Source organism: Pongo abelii, chromosome 1 (genome assembly GCF_028885655.2).
Source record: "Pongo abelii isolate AG06213 chromosome 1, NHGRI_mPonAbe1-v2.0_pri, whole genome shotgun sequence".
In the NCBI taxonomy this organism is placed as follows: domain Eukaryota; kingdom Metazoa; phylum Chordata; class Mammalia; order Primates; family Hominidae; genus Pongo; species Pongo abelii.
In genome coordinates, this window is record NC_071985.2 from 189,017,339 (window position 1) to 189,036,261 (window position 18,923).

Sequence of the window (18,923 nt, forward strand, 5' to 3'; positions counted from 1 at the left end):
GAACAGTCTTGGTAAATCACAACTCATCAGAGGCTCTCCATTGCCTGTGGCAAAGCTCTTCTCTTAGGAATAAGACTATGATCTTTCCTGGCTGATATTTCCAGTATTGTCTTCCTCCATCCTTGCATATGCCCCCATACTCCAACTTAAGGCTGTTTTTGTCTTTCTTTCATTGCCCATACCTCTGAACAAACTGAGCCCTTTACAGACAAGAGTTACATCTTACTTTTTGACTCCTAAGTTCCTGACCCTCGTTAAGCATCAATGCATGTTTGTTTGAATGGATTTGTCTGAGTAAAACCATCACCAGCTAGAGGGGGAGATAGTTGGTAAATTCTAATTTAAAGAAAAAAACAAGAACAGACCCTTGATTTGAATTCTGACCTCTTCTTATCCTTCTACCTGGCCTCTTCTCTATCTGAAACAAACCTGTAGCCAGAGGCTTAAATGTGAGCTGAAACCCCTGCTCATCTATCTCTAAATCATATACTCTGCCTTTCTCTCCTCCTGTCTTGTCTGTCTGCCTCTCTTCTGTAACAAAATAACAAACCAGTGCATAGAAAGAACATACGCTTTGGAGTCAGACAGAACTGGGTTCAGTTCTTGGCACTGTCATGTTTTAGCTGTGGGACCTTGGGTAACCTCTCTAAATCTCATTTTCTCGTCTGTAAAATGTAGACAACAGTACCTGTGTCTCAGCATTGCTTTGAAGATTAAATATGAAAATATAAGGTGCTTGGCATACTGTGAGCCATTAGGAAATAGTGGCCTGCTGCTATTATTTTGGAAAGAGTTTTTGGGCTCTCACACTTGGATCTGAGGGCTAGAGCTGGAGCCCAGTGTCCATGGTGCTGGAGGTGGGGGTCCCTTTCTTTGGTGGGGTGGGACCCATGGCTAATGGGTTGACCTTTTGAGGTCTGTTTGTCTTGTATGCTCTGTTGGACTTCCCATCTTAAGACTTCATACCTGGGACATGGATGCGCCCAACTTGTTCTCTCTTCCCTTTTTTTTGTAGGCTCCCAGGCCAGTGCCAGTACTTGGGCTTGCCAGTGGCGGATTACTTCAAGCAGTGGATTAATCTGAAAAAGGTACTGTGTCTGAGCCCCAACTGGGTGCTTCCCCTGGTGCTCTTGTGCCTTAGAGCTCCCGTCCTTTGCTTTCTTTTCTTATATCTGTTCTCCCTCTTTTTCTTTTTGTTCTTCTCTTTTCTTAACCTCATCCTTTTCCTTAGCTAATATGCACTGAAATGTGGTTATTTCTGACAGTGGAGAGCTGCTTGGGGACCCGGCTGCTGGGCAGATTATGACACTGCCCTAGTTGGTGTCCCCCAGACATGCAGAGAAGTCCCAGCTAAGGAGATTTTTGGGGGCTCTTGCTCAGAGCTGAATCTGTGGGCAGAGCTGGCTTGTCTCTAGGAGAGACATGGCACTAGCTGAGCCTCTGGGAAAGTATTCTCCTTTGTTATCATCATGAATGTGGCCTCTGACCCTCCTAACTGGCCCTGATATATCACTCTGGTTGGGAGGCAGAGTACATTTAAGTTGGCTTTGTTCCTGCCTTGCTCCTGGAGAGCCTGGCTCATGTGAGGAAGAGCCATGGAAACTAGAGTCCAATTCCCTCTGGACATGAGGGCGGAGACTGGAACTTATGTAGCATCAAGCACCTGGGGAGTTGGCGCTCAGGCTACAGACTGGCAAGGACCCTGTGTGGCTACAATAGTGAGCCCTGGCAGAGAATGAATCACTTAGAAAACTGTACTTTCCTAGCAGAGCATCCCTGCTCTAGAGGGATCCTTGCTCCAGGAGGCCCAGTCCACTAGGGAGACTCACCCCCATAAGTCATTCTGACCTAAGGGCAGCAGTCCTGGAACAGCCTCAGGAACCTCATGCTACCAGTCAGAGGAAGCTCAGAGAAAGGAGAACACACCAGGGGTCAAGGTAGTGGCTCCCAGGGGGCTTAGAGAAGAGAGAGGTCAAGGGGGGTGAGGCTAGGTATGGCGAGGATTTGAGTCTTGACCTGGGCATTCAAGGAAGGTGGGATATGGATAGGAGGAGGAGAGAATGCTTTCTTGGCAGGGAGGGCAGCATGCTTTTGGTGTGTGTGGGGGCTGGAGCTAAGCAAACGTGGAGGAGCAGTGGAAGAGAAAGCTTTATAAGTATTTGTGCCACACTGACAATGACCTTGGACTTAGTTCCATGCTTTGTGGCATCATTTGTGAAGTCCTTTGCTTTCCACTGGTGGACAGGTGCTTTGCACTTGGCTTGTTTGCAGTTTGACTCCTACCCCCTTCTCCTGCTGATCTCCCATGAAACTGGGCAACTGCTGCTTACTACTCCTCTTGTGCTGAAAAAGCTAGGCACTCCCCTAGCTTTGGGCCTTGCCCTATGGCTTGTCTTCTGTCTGAAATGTCCCTCAGTCATCTTCATCAGACATATTCCCTGCCCTGGAAGATTTACCTCAGGTATCACTTCTGCTGAGAAGCCCAGCTCAGTCTCTTGCCTTGAGGTTCCTTGGCACTTGGGAAATCACTTATCTCAGTTGAAACTGAATCCATGTGTATTTCCTTCCAGACATGGCCATCTGGATCACAGAGATGAAGTCTGGTTCCTCTCTGTGTCTCCAGTGGCTAGGCCAGGGCTTGTTGTAGAGTATGTGCTCAGTGAGTAATTGCTGGCTGACGGATTCATCTTTGAGAACTAGTTCCATAGAGGTACCCCAAGGTAGAGCTAGGCATGTGGGTGGAGCTAGGCATGTGGTGGGGCTAGGCATGGACCCCTGGAATATAGCATACCGGCTGTCAGAGCACATCTGAGGCTGCTTGCTGGCCTCAGCAAATGCAATGTGAAGGCCCGGCCAGGCGAGGCAGGCGCTGACCATGAACAATTACCCTGTGAAGTTCACTAGACTTTTTGGTGTATGGATAGCTCCCTGCCTCCAGGTTCCTTGGCAGAAAGGCAGGAAAGCAGCCGACCCGTGTGGTAACATTGTTGCTCAGGGCCACCTTGGTGCTGCTGGCCCAAAGGGTGGGGGTAGAGGCAGGCTGCCTAGAGTCTGTTCAGTTTGGTTCCCCTGCAGACTGTGCTGACCTGAAGAGGAAGGGAATAGGTACAAGGCGAAACTGAGGACTCTGTTCCTGTTTGGCCTTGTGATTTCCTCATGTGAGGTAAGTTGAGCAAGTCTGGGAGACATAAGGGGTCTAACCCCTTCCTCTCTGCACTCCAGCCACTTTGTATTGCAAGTGTGCTTAAAGGCCCAACAGGAGAGATGGCTTAACTCTGGACTTTAGCTCAGTCCTTACCAACAGCCATTCAGGACATAGAGGCTGCTGAGTCTGGAGGCCCAGGGGCATGGTAGTCTTTCTGACCTTTATGCTGTGTGACTTGGTGCAGGCTGCACTAAGATTCCTGCTTAAAAAGAGTAATGATAAAAGCAAAGCCAGAGAGGTCATTGCCAAGGTTGCAGGAATATCATGTAAGACTTACTCCATGCCTTGTGTCCCCTGTGTGACCCAGGCTCTGGTTCTCCACAGGGTCCTCTCCCGTCCTTGATCTTTACTTTGTGTTTCCGCCTTCCCTTTCTTCTCTCCTCCTCCTCTGCTCCCCCAGCAGAGCATTACTCCTTGAGAAAGGTGGGGAAGGGCCTGGTCTGCTTGGTCACCTGAGACTTGCCTAGTGAGTGAGCAACTGGGCATGAATTCACCATGCCTGTTTCCTAAGACCTCTAATCTGAGAAGAGGCAAAATGTCTTTCACCTGCCCTTACTTCTCCAGAAATGGTGTGGGTTGCATCAGGAAATAGGAACTTTTCAATGGCCAAGTTTCCACATCTCCTGCTGCCACCTACTTCCCCTGTAGCAGAGTGGAGCAGGCCCGTGTTTGCTGACATTTGGAATGTCATCGAATGATCTTACATTCTTATTGAGCTGTCATCTTAGAGAGGACTTGGGGCCCTGCTCCCAGCTCCCTCCAGGAGATCAGAGCTGTCACTGAGGGGCCTGAAGAATACACACACACACACACACACACACACACACACACACACACACACACATATGCACATGCATAAATATACACATGTATATGCATGTGAATGCATACACCCCAAGTGAGTATACTCCAAATTGCATGTCTGTATCCATACATGCATTCATGTATATGCACATATTCATATAAGCAGTCACCTGCAGAAATAATTGGAGGCATACCCAGACATGAAGGTGTTTATACATACATATTCATAAAGTATAAAGATACATGCACACAGGTAAACACACATATATATATATCTTCATCAATAAACGAATATATATATATATATCTTCATAAATAAACAAATATATATATATATATATATTTTTTTTTTTTTTTTTTGAGACGGGATCTCACTCTGTCACCCAGGCTAGAATGCGGTAGTATAAACATGGCTCGCTGCAGCCTTGACCTCCCTGGCTCAGATGATCCTCCCACTTCAGCCTCCCGAGTAGCTGGGACTACAAGTGCCCACCATTATGCCCGGCTAATTTTTGTATTTTTTGTAGAGAAAGGGTTTTGCCATGTTGCCCAGGCTGGTCTCAAACTCCTGGGCTCAAGCAGTCCGCCCTCTTCAGCCTCCCAAAGTGCTAGGATTGCAGGCATTAGCCACTGTGCCTGGCCAATAAACAAATATTTTGAATGTCTTCTGTGTGCCAGGTACTGTGTGAGGGCCTGGGGATATAAGAAGGTGGATGTTGAATAAATAATTTTAGTTGCATTGAGTAACACGAAACAGTTCAGAGTCATGGATCATATAAGAAGGAATTAACTTAGTAGGGTGGGGTCAGAGAATAGTTCCCTGAGGAAGGATGTCTAAGCTGAGACCTGAAGAATAAATTGAAATTGGCTAAGCACAATGTAGCATGTGGTGAGACCCTGAGGTGAGGAGAAGCCTGGCAGCTTCATGAAACTAGAATGTAAGTTCTAAGAGGAGAAAGAATTTGTGTCTTTTGTTCACTGCTCTACCCCCATCGCTCTGAATAGTTCCTGGCACACAGATGTTTAATCCTTATTTGTTGAGTGAATGAATGCCTAAAACATATTAAAGGTGGCAAAAGGAAAGTGGCATGAGATGAGGCTAGAAGGAAGTCAGGAGCCTATAGACCACACTTTGATTTTGACCTTGATGTTTAGGGTAAGAGGAAGCTGTTAAAGGTATTAAATATAAGAGGGGCATCATCTGATTTGCATTCTAAGAAAGTTCTCTCTGGCTGCAGTGTAGAGGGAGCTCAGAGCAGATACAGGAGACCAGTTGCTGGTTTTTCTTAATAGGGCTATGTTTGGCATTTTTGGGTGGGACAAATCATTGTGTGGGTGACATCGCTGAACTTGTAGCATCCCCAGCCCTTGTTGATTGAATACCAATAGTGCCCCTCTCCGAGTCATTGTGATAATAAAAAATATCACCCTGTATACATTTCTAGTGGCCTGGACAGGGGGGGAGTGGAGGAATACTGTCCTTGGTTGAGAACCACAGAATTAGGCTGTTTCTGTGGTCCAGGTGAAAGACGGTAATTACTTGGATTGAACTGATAGCAGTGGAAATGTAGAGAAATGGGCCAATTCCTGAGTATTAAATGGTATAGTCAGTTCTGCTGTAATGCAACATAGAGATTTCTGAAAATCACCATGCTACAGAAAGTCATGCAATAAAAATTCAGTTAGTGACACATAAAAGATAGGAATCTAATAAAAATGGTAGCATAGTTTTACACATTAAATGCTTAAGAAATACATAAATACCACAATAAATATGGTACTTTACTCTGTAAAACCCCAAAGTTTGCTTATAGAAATGGGCATGAGAAGGGTTGCAGCTTGTGAGTTATTATGAAGTAGTGGAAGAAGATCATCTGAAATCAGATGGAAAATTGTAACCAGATGAATGTGGTCCATAACATGTGGTGATCTAGGTGGCTGGTAGATGTTTCAGTTGTGTGCACGTATGTGTTTTATATATTCCTTCCCAGCCCTGTTCAGTGAGGTGTAGTTTCCTGTGTTTATCTAGTGTTTCTTGTGAACAAAATTGCACATTAACAAATGCAAAATTTGTGTTACTATAAATTGTTCCCAATACATCAGTTGCATTGGACAAATTTGCTCTTTCAAAGAGTATTATAGTAGCACTGATTGTATAATAAATAGGAAATGGTGATTGGTTGTGAGGGTTGAGGATGAAGGAAGAGACCATGATGACCCCAGGATTTATGATTTGAGCAACTGAGTGAATTGGAATGAGTTGACTGAGATAATGGGAGAAGGAGAAGTTTCAGGATTGGAAAAGAAGATGAAGTCATTGCGGGGCATATGTGTTAAGATGCTTTTGAGACATTGAGGAGGCAGTTAAGTACATAGGTCTGGGGCTCAGGGGTGAAGCCTAGATAAGAGATACAGATTTGAAGACCAGACATGGTGGCTTATACCTGTAATCCCAGTGCTTTGGGAGGCTGAGGTGGGAGGATCACTTGAGGCCAGGAGCTCAAGACCAGCCTGAGTAACATTGTGAGACCTCATCTCTACAAAAAAATTTAAAAATTAGCCAGACTTGGTGATGTATGCTCATAGTCCTAGCTACTTGGGAGGCTGAGGCAGGAGGATCTCTTGAGCCCAGGAGTTTGAGGCTGCAGTAAGCTATGATTGTACCACTGCACTCTAGCCTGGAGTGCAAGATCCTGTCTCAAAGAAATAAAAAAAATTGGCAGCGTTATTGGTCTGTGATTGATAATTAAAGCATGGAAGTGGATGAGATTGCCAAAGAAGAAGGTATACAGTGAGAAGAAAGCCTAGGATAGAACACTGAGAAATACCAACATTTGCGAGATAGAGAAGGAATAGTCAAAAATAGAAAGAGAATATAATAAATAGTCCTGAATTACAGATTGAATTTTGTGTGCTAGACCTGTGTTTTCCAACATAATTTCCACTAGCCACATGTGGCAGTAGATCACTTGAAATGTAGCTAGTATGATTGAAGAACACATCTTAAATTTTATTTAATTTTAATCAATTTAAATTAAAAACTTTCTTGGCCAGATGCAGTGGCTCATGCCTGTAATCTCAGCACTTTGGGAGGCCGAGGTGGGCAGATCACCTGAGGTCAGGAGTTTGAGACCAGCCTGGCCAACATGGCAAAACCTCATCTTTATTAAAAAAATACAAAAAATTAGCCAGATGTGGTGGCGGGCGCCTGTAATCCCAGCTACTCGGGAAGCTGAGGTGTGAGAATCACTTGAACCTAGGAGGCAATGGAGATTGCAGTGAGCCGAGATTGTGCCACAGCACTCCGGGCTAGGCAACAGAGTGAGACGCCATCTCAAAAAAATTAATTAATTAATTAAAAACTTTACTGAAAAATTTTATGTTTAGTACAGCCTGAGTTGGTGAATCTACATTTTAAACTGTTAATTGTATAAAATCTAAATACAGATTAAGTATTTCCTTTTTTTTTTTTTTTTTTTCCTGAGACAGTCTTGCTCTGTTGCCCAGGCTAAAGTGCAGTGGCATGATCTTGGTTCACTGCAGCCTCTGCCTCCTGGGTTCAAGTGATTCTTGTGCCTCAGCCTGCCGAGTAGCTGGGACTGCAGGCGTGTGCTACCATGCCAAGCTAATTTTTGTATTTTTAGTAGAAATAGAGTTTCGCCATGTTGGCCAGGCCGGTTTCCAACTCCTTGCCTCAGCAATCAACCTGCCTCGGCCTCCCAAAGTGTTGGGATTACAGGCGTGAGCCACTGCACTTGGCAGATTAAGTATTTCTGATGAAGATTTAGCATCCCAATTGAGATGTACAGTAAGTGTAAGTTACACATCAGATTTCAAAGACTTGGTATGAAAAAATGCAAATTGTCTCAATTTTTTGTATTGATTACATGTGAAATAATACTTGGATATACTAAAATAAAATATATTATTAAAATAATTTTATCTGTTTCATTTTGCTTTTTAGTGCGGCTGCTAGAAAATTCTAAGTTTCATATGTGGCTCACGTTATGTTTCTATTGGACAGTGCTGTGCTAGACACTATGGTTATGTACCTACACTGTCTAGTCCTCGCAGGACCCAGTGCAGTGGTTGCTATTATTTTTCACATTTTAAGGTTGAGAAAACCAAGGCATGGAGCAATGATGAAACTTGCTCAATGGTTTCACATTAGTACATGGCAGAGCCAGAACTTAAATTTAGTTTTGCTAAATGCTGAAGAGACAGAGAGTAAAAAAGTGATAGAAGAAGAAAGACCGTAAGAGTGTGGTATTGCAGAAACCAAGAAAAAGTGTTTCAGAAGAAGAGCAGTGGTCAGGTCAGAGAGGGCTACACAAAGATGAAGACTAAAATTTGAGCCCTGAACTTAATAACAAGGGCCTCAGTGACCTTAGCCCTGAGTGGCATGATAGGGACAGGAGCCAAATTGGAGTGAACTAAAGAGTAAATGAGAAATGAGGAGGTAGAGAAACTTCAACTTTTTCAGAAATGTTGCTTTGAAGGTGAGAGAAAAGACAAGAGCTGTGGTGGGGCAAGTGGGGGTTAAAGCGGGTTTTGTTTTTAAGGTAGAAGACGTGTTTTTCTGTAAGATCTATTAGAGAAGGAAATCCTGTTGAAGGTGCAGGAGGGAGAAGAAGCCAGTAAGGGAGGCCTCTGAGGAGGTGACAGGAGAAAGGATGGAGAACCTAGGCTCTTGAAATTGGCTTTCTTTAGGAGGAAGGTCCCTGCTTCTATTGGGACAGGAGGGAAGGAGAGGAAGATGGGCACAAATGGAGGTAGGTAGGCTTGTAGATTTGGTGGCAGCAGGTTGAGGTAGTTACCATCTGATGGCTTTTATTTTTCTGTGTGAAACAGAAGATGAGTCATTTGCTGATCACTAATAGGGAAGGGCTGGGAGGGTTTACAGGATTGCCATAGTTCTAGTAAAGAATAGATGTGTGAGCTGACTTGAGAAGTATAGTAGGATTTCTATGCAGTGTTGAGGATCCAGTTGAGGTTGATGGTATTAATTCATTGTGGAACCACTCTGTTCAATTGTATGACTCTTCTTTATTGGACCTCAGCTGCCTGGTTGTGGGCATGGAGAAAGTAGACATTTAGATTCATTCAGGGTGGAGATTTTCCTCAGGGAGGTTTGATGAAAGGGATAGGGAATTGAAAATATTGGTAAGAGAGCAGTTGGCAAGATGAATTATGGGATCTAAGCTGGATGTTGGGGGAGAAGAAGATAGCAGGGGGTCTGATGGATATGGAAAAAGTAAATAAGTACCAACAAAATGAGGAACTGGTATAGTGGATATAGTTTAACATGCCAGATGGAAGGATTAGAGATTATGGTTAGAGAATAGGTGTCTGAATTAGTGATTTCAGGGATGGGGCAGTTCTAGGTGTTGGCAGGTTCCAAGGTATGGCCATGGAAGTGGGTAGCTGATGTTGTATGGAAAAGAATGTTATTATGAATAAGGAATCAAGAAACAGAAAGGATGGATGAGACCTCCATAAGGATGTGAGTATGTGTATGTACGCATGCACACATAAAATATGTTTACCTATTGCTTATGCATGGACACATATGTATAAATGTAATACAAATGCATACCTACACACATAGCCACGCAAGTGTGTGCACACTGCACATACTTGCAAATTGTGTGGAATTCCCTCTGACACCTGGGCCTGATAGGGTGGTGCTATGGTTTGGATGTTTGTCCTCTCCAGATCTCATGTTGAAATTTGATCCCTAATGTTTGAGATGGGACCAAATGGGAGGTGTCTGCATTGTGAATGAATAGTTTAATATCCTCCCTGGGGCAGGAGTAGGGGATGTGAGTGAGTTCTCACTCTATTCATTCCCAAGAGAGCTGGTTGTTAAAAACAGCCTGGCACTTCCCCCTCTGTCTCAACTTGCTTCCTCTTGCCGGTGTGATCTCCGTGCAAGCTGGCTCCCCTTCACTTTCTGCCTTGAGTGGAAGCAGCCTGAGGCACTCACCCGATGCCCAATCCTGATGCCCACCCGATGCCCAACTTTTCCAGGCATCAGAATCATGAGCCAAACAAACGATTTTTTAAAATAAATTACCCAGCCTCAGGTATTCCTTTATAGCAACACAAAATGGACTGAGGGAGGTGGGCTTCTGGGGAAGCAGGCAGGCAGCCTTAGGAGGATTCTGAGTCAGTCCTGGCAGACAGGGCTCAGCCAGTCAAACCCAGCAGCTGTAGGGATAAGGGCCACCTGGAATTTAACAGACCTTGATATATCAGGGTATGAAGATTGCTGCTCCACTTTTCCTCTGCCATCCATACACTATGCCTTGCTGCAATTTCTGGGTGCTCTGAAGAGGATTGAATGAGGACCAGCTCTTAAAGAAAATCTTGGATCCCTCCAAGAAACATTCTGTTTCTCCCCCCACCATGGGAGGGTGCAGCAGGAGAAACTGCCGAAGGGAGGGTTGATGTCTACGATTGAGTGTGACTTTTCCTGACCTTGGAGCATTCAGAGTCCCAATCAGTGCAGTAATAAATTAAGGGCTTATGGAGGAATAAATTCTCGGCCTTAATGAAGTTCTTTGCTGGGGGCCATAGCAGGTCAGCAGGTCGGGATGATGCAGATTGGAGGCTTCAGCAAGTGGGCTGAGCTGGCTGGGAAGTCATCAGGAGTGAGGGGATCCAAAACCCTGCTAGTCAGTTCACTTTTTGGGGGCTGTGGGGATTAAGCTGCTACAGAAGCTAGGACTCTATAGAAGGGTGGCTGCAAGGTGCTGGCCACAGAGCTCCTCTACTGGGGCTATTCAGAAACTAACTTGGAAAAAAGAACAAACAAAAATGAAAACCAAGAGAGGTGTGAATAGCTAGGGTCTCCGCAAGCTGTTTGTTTTGTTTTATTTTGGAGAGGGGGAGAGTTTGCACTGAGAGCAGTTACTTCTGGGTCCCTCTGAGGTCAGAACCAGACTGGGGCCGTGGTCTCAGTCTTTGGCATCATCCAAAGTGCAGAGCATTGTCCATGGGGCAGTGGGCAGTTGTGGGCTGGTGTCCTGATGGGAATCAGCTCTGCAGGCCAAGTAGATCAGGGCCTTCATCTGTCTTTGGGAAAAAACACACGCACAGAGCGCTAGGTATAGATGAGGCAGAGGTGTGAGCACAGGCATGGGATAAGAAGAGAGTGAGTGGGGGAGCAGCCCAGAGTGCTTGCTGCTGGGTTTGATGCTGGAACCCTGGGAGGGACCAGTCTTGGGAGCTGGAGGCTACTGAATTGTGAGCTGGAGGCTACTGAATTGTAAGCTGAAACAAGAACCTGAGCCTTGAGACTCCAGATCTTGAACTCTTTCCCCTTTCATCCCATTCTCTGCAACATCTGCTGTTGGGGTAAGCTCTTGGAGTGTAGTCCAGAGATAGAGGAGGGATAGTGCTGTCTTTGGAGTCAGGGGCTGCCAGAGCTAGAGGGAATGTCTCCTTTCTTCCCATCTCCCTGCCCCCATGGTGTAGTGCCCAGCCTGGGCTTTTCCTTTAAATATGTCTTACAGCTGTCTGAACTCTGAAATTTCTTTCACTCCTTCCTTCGCCTTGTTAACATGTGTTGCCTTTGGGGTAATCAGGGAAAAAATATTATGTCCTTTTACAATTACCGGGTTTTGGAATATTAAAATGTCTCGCTGCATCGGCACTGTTATTTTGATTGGTATTCTAACCTTTGACTAGCCCATAAAGCGCGCCGCTCCTGAAGCCAATATTGCAGGACTGAAATTTAATTCCGAAATGATTCCAGATAATAGGGAGACAGATAATATATGCATGAAGGATATTATGTTTGGACTAACTGCAGCAGGGCCAGGGCTGGGGAGCTGAATAATAGCCCAGAGTGAGTTATAATCTGTGGGACAGAAATGCCTTACTGTCAGGGCCAGGAGAGGAACTCTTAAATCAAAGGCACAGGAAAGGGTGTGATTGCAGGGTGCTTGTTTTGACAGGAAGAGCACCAGAGCCAAGGGTAGGTATGGAAGGCTCTGCTCCATCTTTTCTCTTGAGCAAGATACGAAGGCCCTGGATGATCCAGCTCATTGCATCATTCCTGTCTCCACATCTCCTGTCTCTCCATAACATTCCAGCCATATCAAACTTCTTGTCGTTTTTCAAATATACATGACTCTCTCACCTCCCCTTACATATACTGTTCCCTTTTCTTACATTGCCTTTCCCCTTTTAGTGTGTTGGGAAGCTCCTGTTCATCCTTCAAAACCCTTGTGGGTGATGCTTTCTCTGATGTTCCCCCACCTCTGGTAGAAATAGTAAGTCACTTCCTCCTTTGTATGGCTTCAGAACTTTGTATTGAGTGTATCACATGCTTTTGTAATTATCTGCTTACATGTTTTTGTTTCCCACTATACTGTGAGCTCACTGAAGTCAATATACCACCCATCTCTGAATTTCCAGTGGCACATACTAGGCATCAACAAGCATTAATTGAATCCACACTGAATCTTGGGCTAGACTGATGAGCTCCAGAGTCTGGATGCCTATTCCTCTGCTGGAATTCCCAGACAAATAAACTTAGAGAAATGAAGAAACTTGCCTAAAGGCACATAGCCAGGAAGAGGTGAAGCTAGCATTTGAATCCAGGTCAGTGTGGTCTTTTCTCCAGACCATGTATCTTAGGGAAGTGGGCAGGGAAGGAGTTAGACGTTAAGGTGCGAAAGACAGAAATTCATTGCCCTGACTCCTTCTTTCCATAGCCCAGGACTTAGGTCCACTTTGCTGGAAACTGCATTAGTTCTTAGCATTTATGGGACTCAGGTCCCAGAAGGGATTGTGCCTCCTGTTGCTGCTGTTGACCTTTGGACAGGTATTCCATACAGAAGACATTTCTCGATTGTGAGTTTGTAACCAAGAATCAGGACAGTACCTTGGGAAAGGTACCTAAGTGTGGTTTTGGAGAGCTCGTAGAGAAGTAGGCAGGCAGAGTACAAGGAGCTGTTAGCAATGTCAGAAAACTCCACAGATATTCCCTTCGTTCTTCAGGACTTGGTGGAACTTGTATTTTGGGTATATAATGATAAAGTACATAATGGAAAAAAAGCTATAGTAAATTTTTTTTTAACGTGGATTTGTATTTTATTTTATTTTAATTTAATTTTATTTTTTGAGACAGTCTCTTGCTCTGTCACCCAGGCTGGAATGCAGTGGCATGATCTTGGCTTGCTACAACCTCTGCCTCCCAGGTTCAAGTGATTCTCATGCCTCAGCCGCCAGAGTAGCTGGGATTACAGGGGTGTGCCACCATGCTCAGCTCATTTTTGTATTTTTGGTAGAGATGGGGTCTCGTCATGTTGGCTAGGCTGGTCTTGAACTCCTGGCCTCGAGTGATCCACCCGCCTCAACCTCCCAAAGTGCTGGGATTACAGGCGTGAGCCACTGTGCCTGGCCTATATTTTATTAATTACAATATTATCTGCAAAAACCTGGAAAAATAGTACGGCTGTATGTGAGATTTACCCCCATTTAGTCTTCAGGTTATACATGGTATATACGCTGAGTCCTGGGGAGATGGGATGTGGCTCACAGCTAGAAACTGCTGTGCAAAGGAAGAGCTTTGGAGCCAGAGGAGTCTGGCTTGGATTTCTAATATTGCTACTCAATAGCTGTGTGATCTGGAGCAAGTCCCTCTCTGAACCTGTAAATGATGATTAATATCTGTCATACAGAATTTAGGCTCTGGAGTCAAGTAGACCTGATATGGAATCTTGGCTCTACACTTACTAACTGTGGGGTTTTAGAAAAGTCACTTAACTTCTTTGAGCCTTGGTAGCTCCCTCTATAAAACAAGAAAAATCATATCCACCTTCTAGACTTGACCTGAGGATGAAATGGTAGCACTATGCCCCTGCCCTTCCCTTGCCCCTGGTACTGGCCACTGGAGATGAGATGACTAGGCTACCGGGAGAAGAGGAGTCAGGGGGACGGGAGATCCAGGTAGACATACAGGACATTGTGGGCAGGAGCTAGGAAAAAGAGACTCTCACAGCAGAGTTCATGTGAGCATTGGCAAGGATGAGCTTAATGCTGTCCTTGGACCAGCTTACCCTCAGCTCACACTGAGGGACAGAGTCGATCATCTCACACCCTTGATTCCAGCTGCCATCAGCATGCCTGGCTGTCCAATGGAGTACAGAGGCACATTCACCTTAGGTCAATTCCTGGCCTTATCATCTACCTGTGTTATGATCTTGGGCAAGTTACTTACCTTCTCTGAACCTTGGTTTTTTTCATTTGTAAGGTAGAGATAATTAATAATAATAATAAAACCAGGTGCTGTTCTAAATGCTTTATATGAATTAACTCACTTAATCCTCAAACAATTCTAAGGGAGAAGTTCTATTATTAGCCATTGTACAGGTGAGGAAACTGAAGGGCAGAGAGGTTCATCAGCTGGTGAGTGATAGAGTAAGTATTTGAATCTAGGCAGTAGACTCCAGAATCCATGCTCTTAACTGCTTTACTTTGTTACTGCCAGTGCAAAGGAGGGAGGAGTCATTTTTATTTGGGGCATGGGAGAGAAAATCAAGAAAGGTTTTGGTGGAGATACTTGAGTCTTGAAAGATGAGTATGTTCTCAGATGACGGTGCAAGTGCATCCAGGCAAAGGGAGAAGTGTGAAGAAAGGCCTGAAGTGGTGAAGCACTTTGCAGGATTAGGCAACTACACACAGCAGTTTTCAGGTATTTTAAGCTACTCATGTGGACCAGCCATGCGTATGCTTTTACTGGAGAAAAAGAGGAGTGAGAGTGAGCATGTGCAGTAAGGAATCATTGGCCAATGTCTAGAGTGGTGCCAGCCTAAGCTGCCTTCTAAGAGTGGTACAGTAGCTCCAGAAAACTGCCACGTTTATGTGCATGAAGGGAAGAGGGAGCCCGTGGGCCAGGGATAGCAGGGAGGGAAGCAGCCACCCTACCTTTTGGCATATTAGCTATGGACAGTCTGAGACCATAGGCAGAAGACCTCTGTATCCTTATGGTAAATGTGGGAAATCACAGTGTGAAGAATCAATTAGATCATACTTGTAAAGCTCTTAGAGGAATGCTGGCACTCTGTGTTAGGTGAGCAGCTTGGCACACGCTCAGCTGGAGAGCTAGCCTGGCTTGCTCTGCATCCCTGGTGGGTGTGGCCACACGGGGGAAAGAAGCAGGTGAGGGAATCAGCTCAAGGCAGCTGGGATTCTGTCTCTCTCTCAAGGTTCCCTGCAGCTGCTGCAAAGTGACCTCTCCACTGGAGTTCTTATAGTGCCCTCCGTGGCAGGCCTACCCTAGGGCCTGCCTTCTCTTGCTGGCTGCTGCTCAGAGTCTGTATTCTGTCAAATGAGGTAGCCTCTTAGTCCTGGGTCCCATGATGAGCCCCACCTGCCTCTCTTGAGTCCTTGAGGAAGTGAATTCTGGGCTTGCTCTGGAGCACAGGAAAGTTGGGAGCTCTGCTGGGTGTGTTTGGGACAGGAAAGTTGGGAGCTCTGCTGGGTGTGCTTGGGACCTGGATTTAAACCTAGGCGTTCTATTGAGTGTGTACTCCAACACTTTGGGCCAGTTACTAGGGCCCAGTGCAGCTCAGAGCCCATGTCTCTTTGTTATTGTGTATGGGCTGGTCTGTCTAGGTGAGGAACCACAAGCCACTTGAGGAAAGGGACTAGATATACTGCTTCTCTTAATCCACAGAGCTAGGCAAATAGAGGGGACTTCAGTAAACTAAGAGGCATAAATACTGTAGAAAAGCTGAGGACAGTTTGGGAGAAAGATGGGGTGTGGTGGCAGGGGAAAGATGAACTTATCTATTGAGTCTGAGAGGGTAAAGTTAGTCTGCCTTGTCCGCAGGGTTTCTTTTGTGTGTGTGTGTTTTTTTTCCCCTTCTTTTGATTTTGCTGTTGCTACTCTAGACCCTGAAACTGGGAGTAGTTGCAGAAAAGACGAGGAAAAGACAGGGTAACTTCCTTCAAGGCCAGAAGCACAGTCCTGCCTTCCATCTCCCACACTGTCTGTAGGTCAGTCTGCAAAGGCAGGTTTCACCATGTTTATCAGTAATAATAGAACACCAATGCATTGAGCCCCAGTTGATGCCATCTGTGTTGGATACTTTACACACATGATTGCATTTAATCCTCACAGCTACTGAGGGGCTGTGATGAGGGCTATTGTCCCTATTTTATGGGTGCTGAAATAGAAACTCAGAAGCTTGCCCACCACATGACCAGGAGGATGCAAATTCAGTTTCTCTCCTTCCATAGCTTCCCTCTTGTCACTTGGCCCATAGCAGATACCACCTGAAGGCAGTCTGGCCTGGTTTGAACTGGAGACCCAGGCAAACACACAGCAGCCATTATCAGTTGTGTGTTCAATGAAAGTCAGTGAATGGGCAAGGATAGGGATTGGCCTTGTACTCCAGGTCTCTTGAGAGTGACACCACTGTGTGTGTAAGAGGGTGTATCCATTTGTATATACATGTCTGTATGTGTTTAAAGAAGTGCATTCACCCAATTGGGGAGGTCTGTGCGGGCTTGAGTATGTCTGTGTATATTCTTATGTGTGCACGGGCCCACAAACGGGAATGTGGGTGAATGTGTCGGTATGGGATTTGTGCTCTGACTCTAGGCACTAGAGGTGGGCAGATGAGGCCCTTGTCCTTGGAGGGCAGTATGGTGCAACATAGAGAGATCTGGACTGAACTTGACGCTAGAAACTAAAGACATGGGCTCTGGTGTTGGGTTACTTGCCCTTTCTGAGTCCTCAGTTTCCTCATCTAACAAATAAGGGAGTTGGATGAGGGGTTTCTTCTTGTGGTCTCTTGGCCTCTTCTACCTCAGCCATTATGAGATCATTCATGGAAACTTAGGCTTTCCCTTTTTGCTCCCATCTAAACATGAGACAGATGCAAGGAAGACAGCAGAAGTTCCTCTTTTACCCTTACCAACTTCAATGTCTGGCCTTGGGATGGCTCCACTGTCCCATTGGAAGAAGTTGAGGGTCCAGGGAAGGCAGGGCATTGCTTGGCATCAGGACAGGAGAGCTGGGGACTCAGGTGTTGTGGAGGAGTTTGGATAGCTGTCACTTGTCACATTTTGGGCTGGCTTGAACTGAAGCCAAATGCTTTTAGGCTTTGGGCTTCACCATGAGAATACAGGGTGAGAAGAAGCTCATTGTCTGCCTGTTTCTTTGTGGGTGGAAAGGAGAGGGGCCTCTGAGTACCCTAACGGCAGGGAGCAGCCTGGGCCCTTCCTCTGGTCTTTTATCCTCTGTTTGTTGTCCTGGCAGACACCGAGTGATGCCCAGGTAGAGACTAGGAAAAGTAGCTGGATGTGTGTTCACATTCATATGCGACCATGCTGGCTCAACCCATGGTCTTTCTGTGAGTTGACTTGGCCTGCTGTCACCTGCCTGGGAGGAAGAGTGGTTTGAGCTTGGGTGCCTTACCTTTCCCTGGCTGACTCCTCAGGGCTGATCTGGATGGCTGCTATAGATAGGACCTTTGGCTATCTCAGTCTTCAAGTAGGATTGTAGTAGGTTTTTATTTATTTTTCCCATTAATTGGTTTTCAGTTCTCTTTAGTTTCTGAATTTGACCAGCTGGGGCACTAGAGAAGAGATGGGCAATGTATGGTACAGTGCCCTCAGCCCTAATAAAGACATTTCTCTCTTGGTTGGGCTAACATCCCCTGGACCTAGGTCTCAGGTAGCAAGAGTCCTGTGCTCTGCCTGGGCTGGGACATCTATATTCACCTCCAGCCACCAGTCACCCCGTGAAGTCCTATGGGTTGGGACCTCTGGACTCAGAGGTGACTCAGACCTGATCTCCACCTGTACAGAGCTCCTGGTCTGGTAGGGAAGATGGATGGGTCAATAGGCAGATGGGGGAAAAACACAATAGAAGTGATAAGTACAGTGATAGAAATATGTGTATAGGGTGTGTATGAATCATCTGTATTAAAAAATTATTTTGAATTCAGCTCTGTACTGAGTAAAAATTTACAAGAGACAGAGGATCCATGTAAACACGTCTGTATGTTCCTGTGCCTCTCCTGCCTGTGCCACTCGATAAGGTTTGAGCTACCCCGATGAGCTAGTCCTTGCTAGTGCCTGCTGTGACTTCTTCAAAGGCCCTAAAGCGGGGCCCTCAAGATACCCTAGATTGCCCTACTTGGAAAAGAGGGTGGCCCTCCTGGGGAGATAAGGTCCAGGCTGGCTTAGGAAGTGTTGTTGTGTGGGTGTGGGCAGGTAGGCTTGAGTTTGCACAGGCATGAACCCAAGTGTGTTTATGGCAGCTGTCAGTGGCCTGTCCCCAGCACCACAACCAGGTCTTATGTTGCTAGGCCTGGGCTTGGCACCTGCTTGGCTGCAAGCAGGCAGGCGGGCTGCAGGCAGATCCCAGGGCAAGCCTGAGGCCTCCCCAGTGGTGTGTTTGCTGTGCCTAATTACCCGGCAGTTGTTTAACTATGCAAGCTGCATGCCTGCCTTTATTGCGCTGTGATTGCTGAGCTGCCTATGGGGAGTGTCATAAAAAGATATAAAATGCCCATTATCTGTCCGAGGCCCTCCTCCTGGACTGTGGGTGTTTGTGTTTTATTTTATTTTTATGGCTCGAGGGAAGCTCTGCAGGAAAGAAAGGGAGGGAAGAAGAGGGAGGGGAGGAGAGGCCCATAGGAATTGGGGGTTGGGAGAATGAGCGCCTTTCTACTGTGGTCAGAAGGGCTCTCCTAACCAGAAGGATGATATGGAAATGGCAGATCTCCAGGGTCAGGACAAACTGCTTAGGAAATAAGCCCCAGATCATCCCCTCCTCATCCACCTACAAGTCTTGCAGCTTATGTTTCCACCTTACCCAAGTATGCTAGCTTCTCCCTGCTTTAGGCCCACTGCCTTGGGTGCAGGACGGGATTGTGAGAATGGTCTC

At 45.9% G+C, this 18,923-nt stretch overlaps 1 protein-coding gene across 20 annotated transcripts in view; it reads left to right on the forward strand.

Annotated features, from left to right (window-relative positions):
* ERI3 (ERI1 exoribonuclease family member 3) overlaps positions 1 to 18,923 on the forward strand; it is a 134,867-nt gene that overhangs the window by 69,928 nt on the left and 46,016 nt on the right. For all 20 annotated transcript variants that reach the window (XM_054535982.1, XM_054535968.1, XM_054535978.1 and 17 more), the window contains one exon: positions 1,016 to 1,088. In XM_054535982.1, coding sequence (XP_054391957.1) covers positions 1,016 to 1,088 — 73 coding nt within the window. The remainder of the gene's footprint in view (positions 1 to 1,015; positions 1,089 to 18,923) is intronic.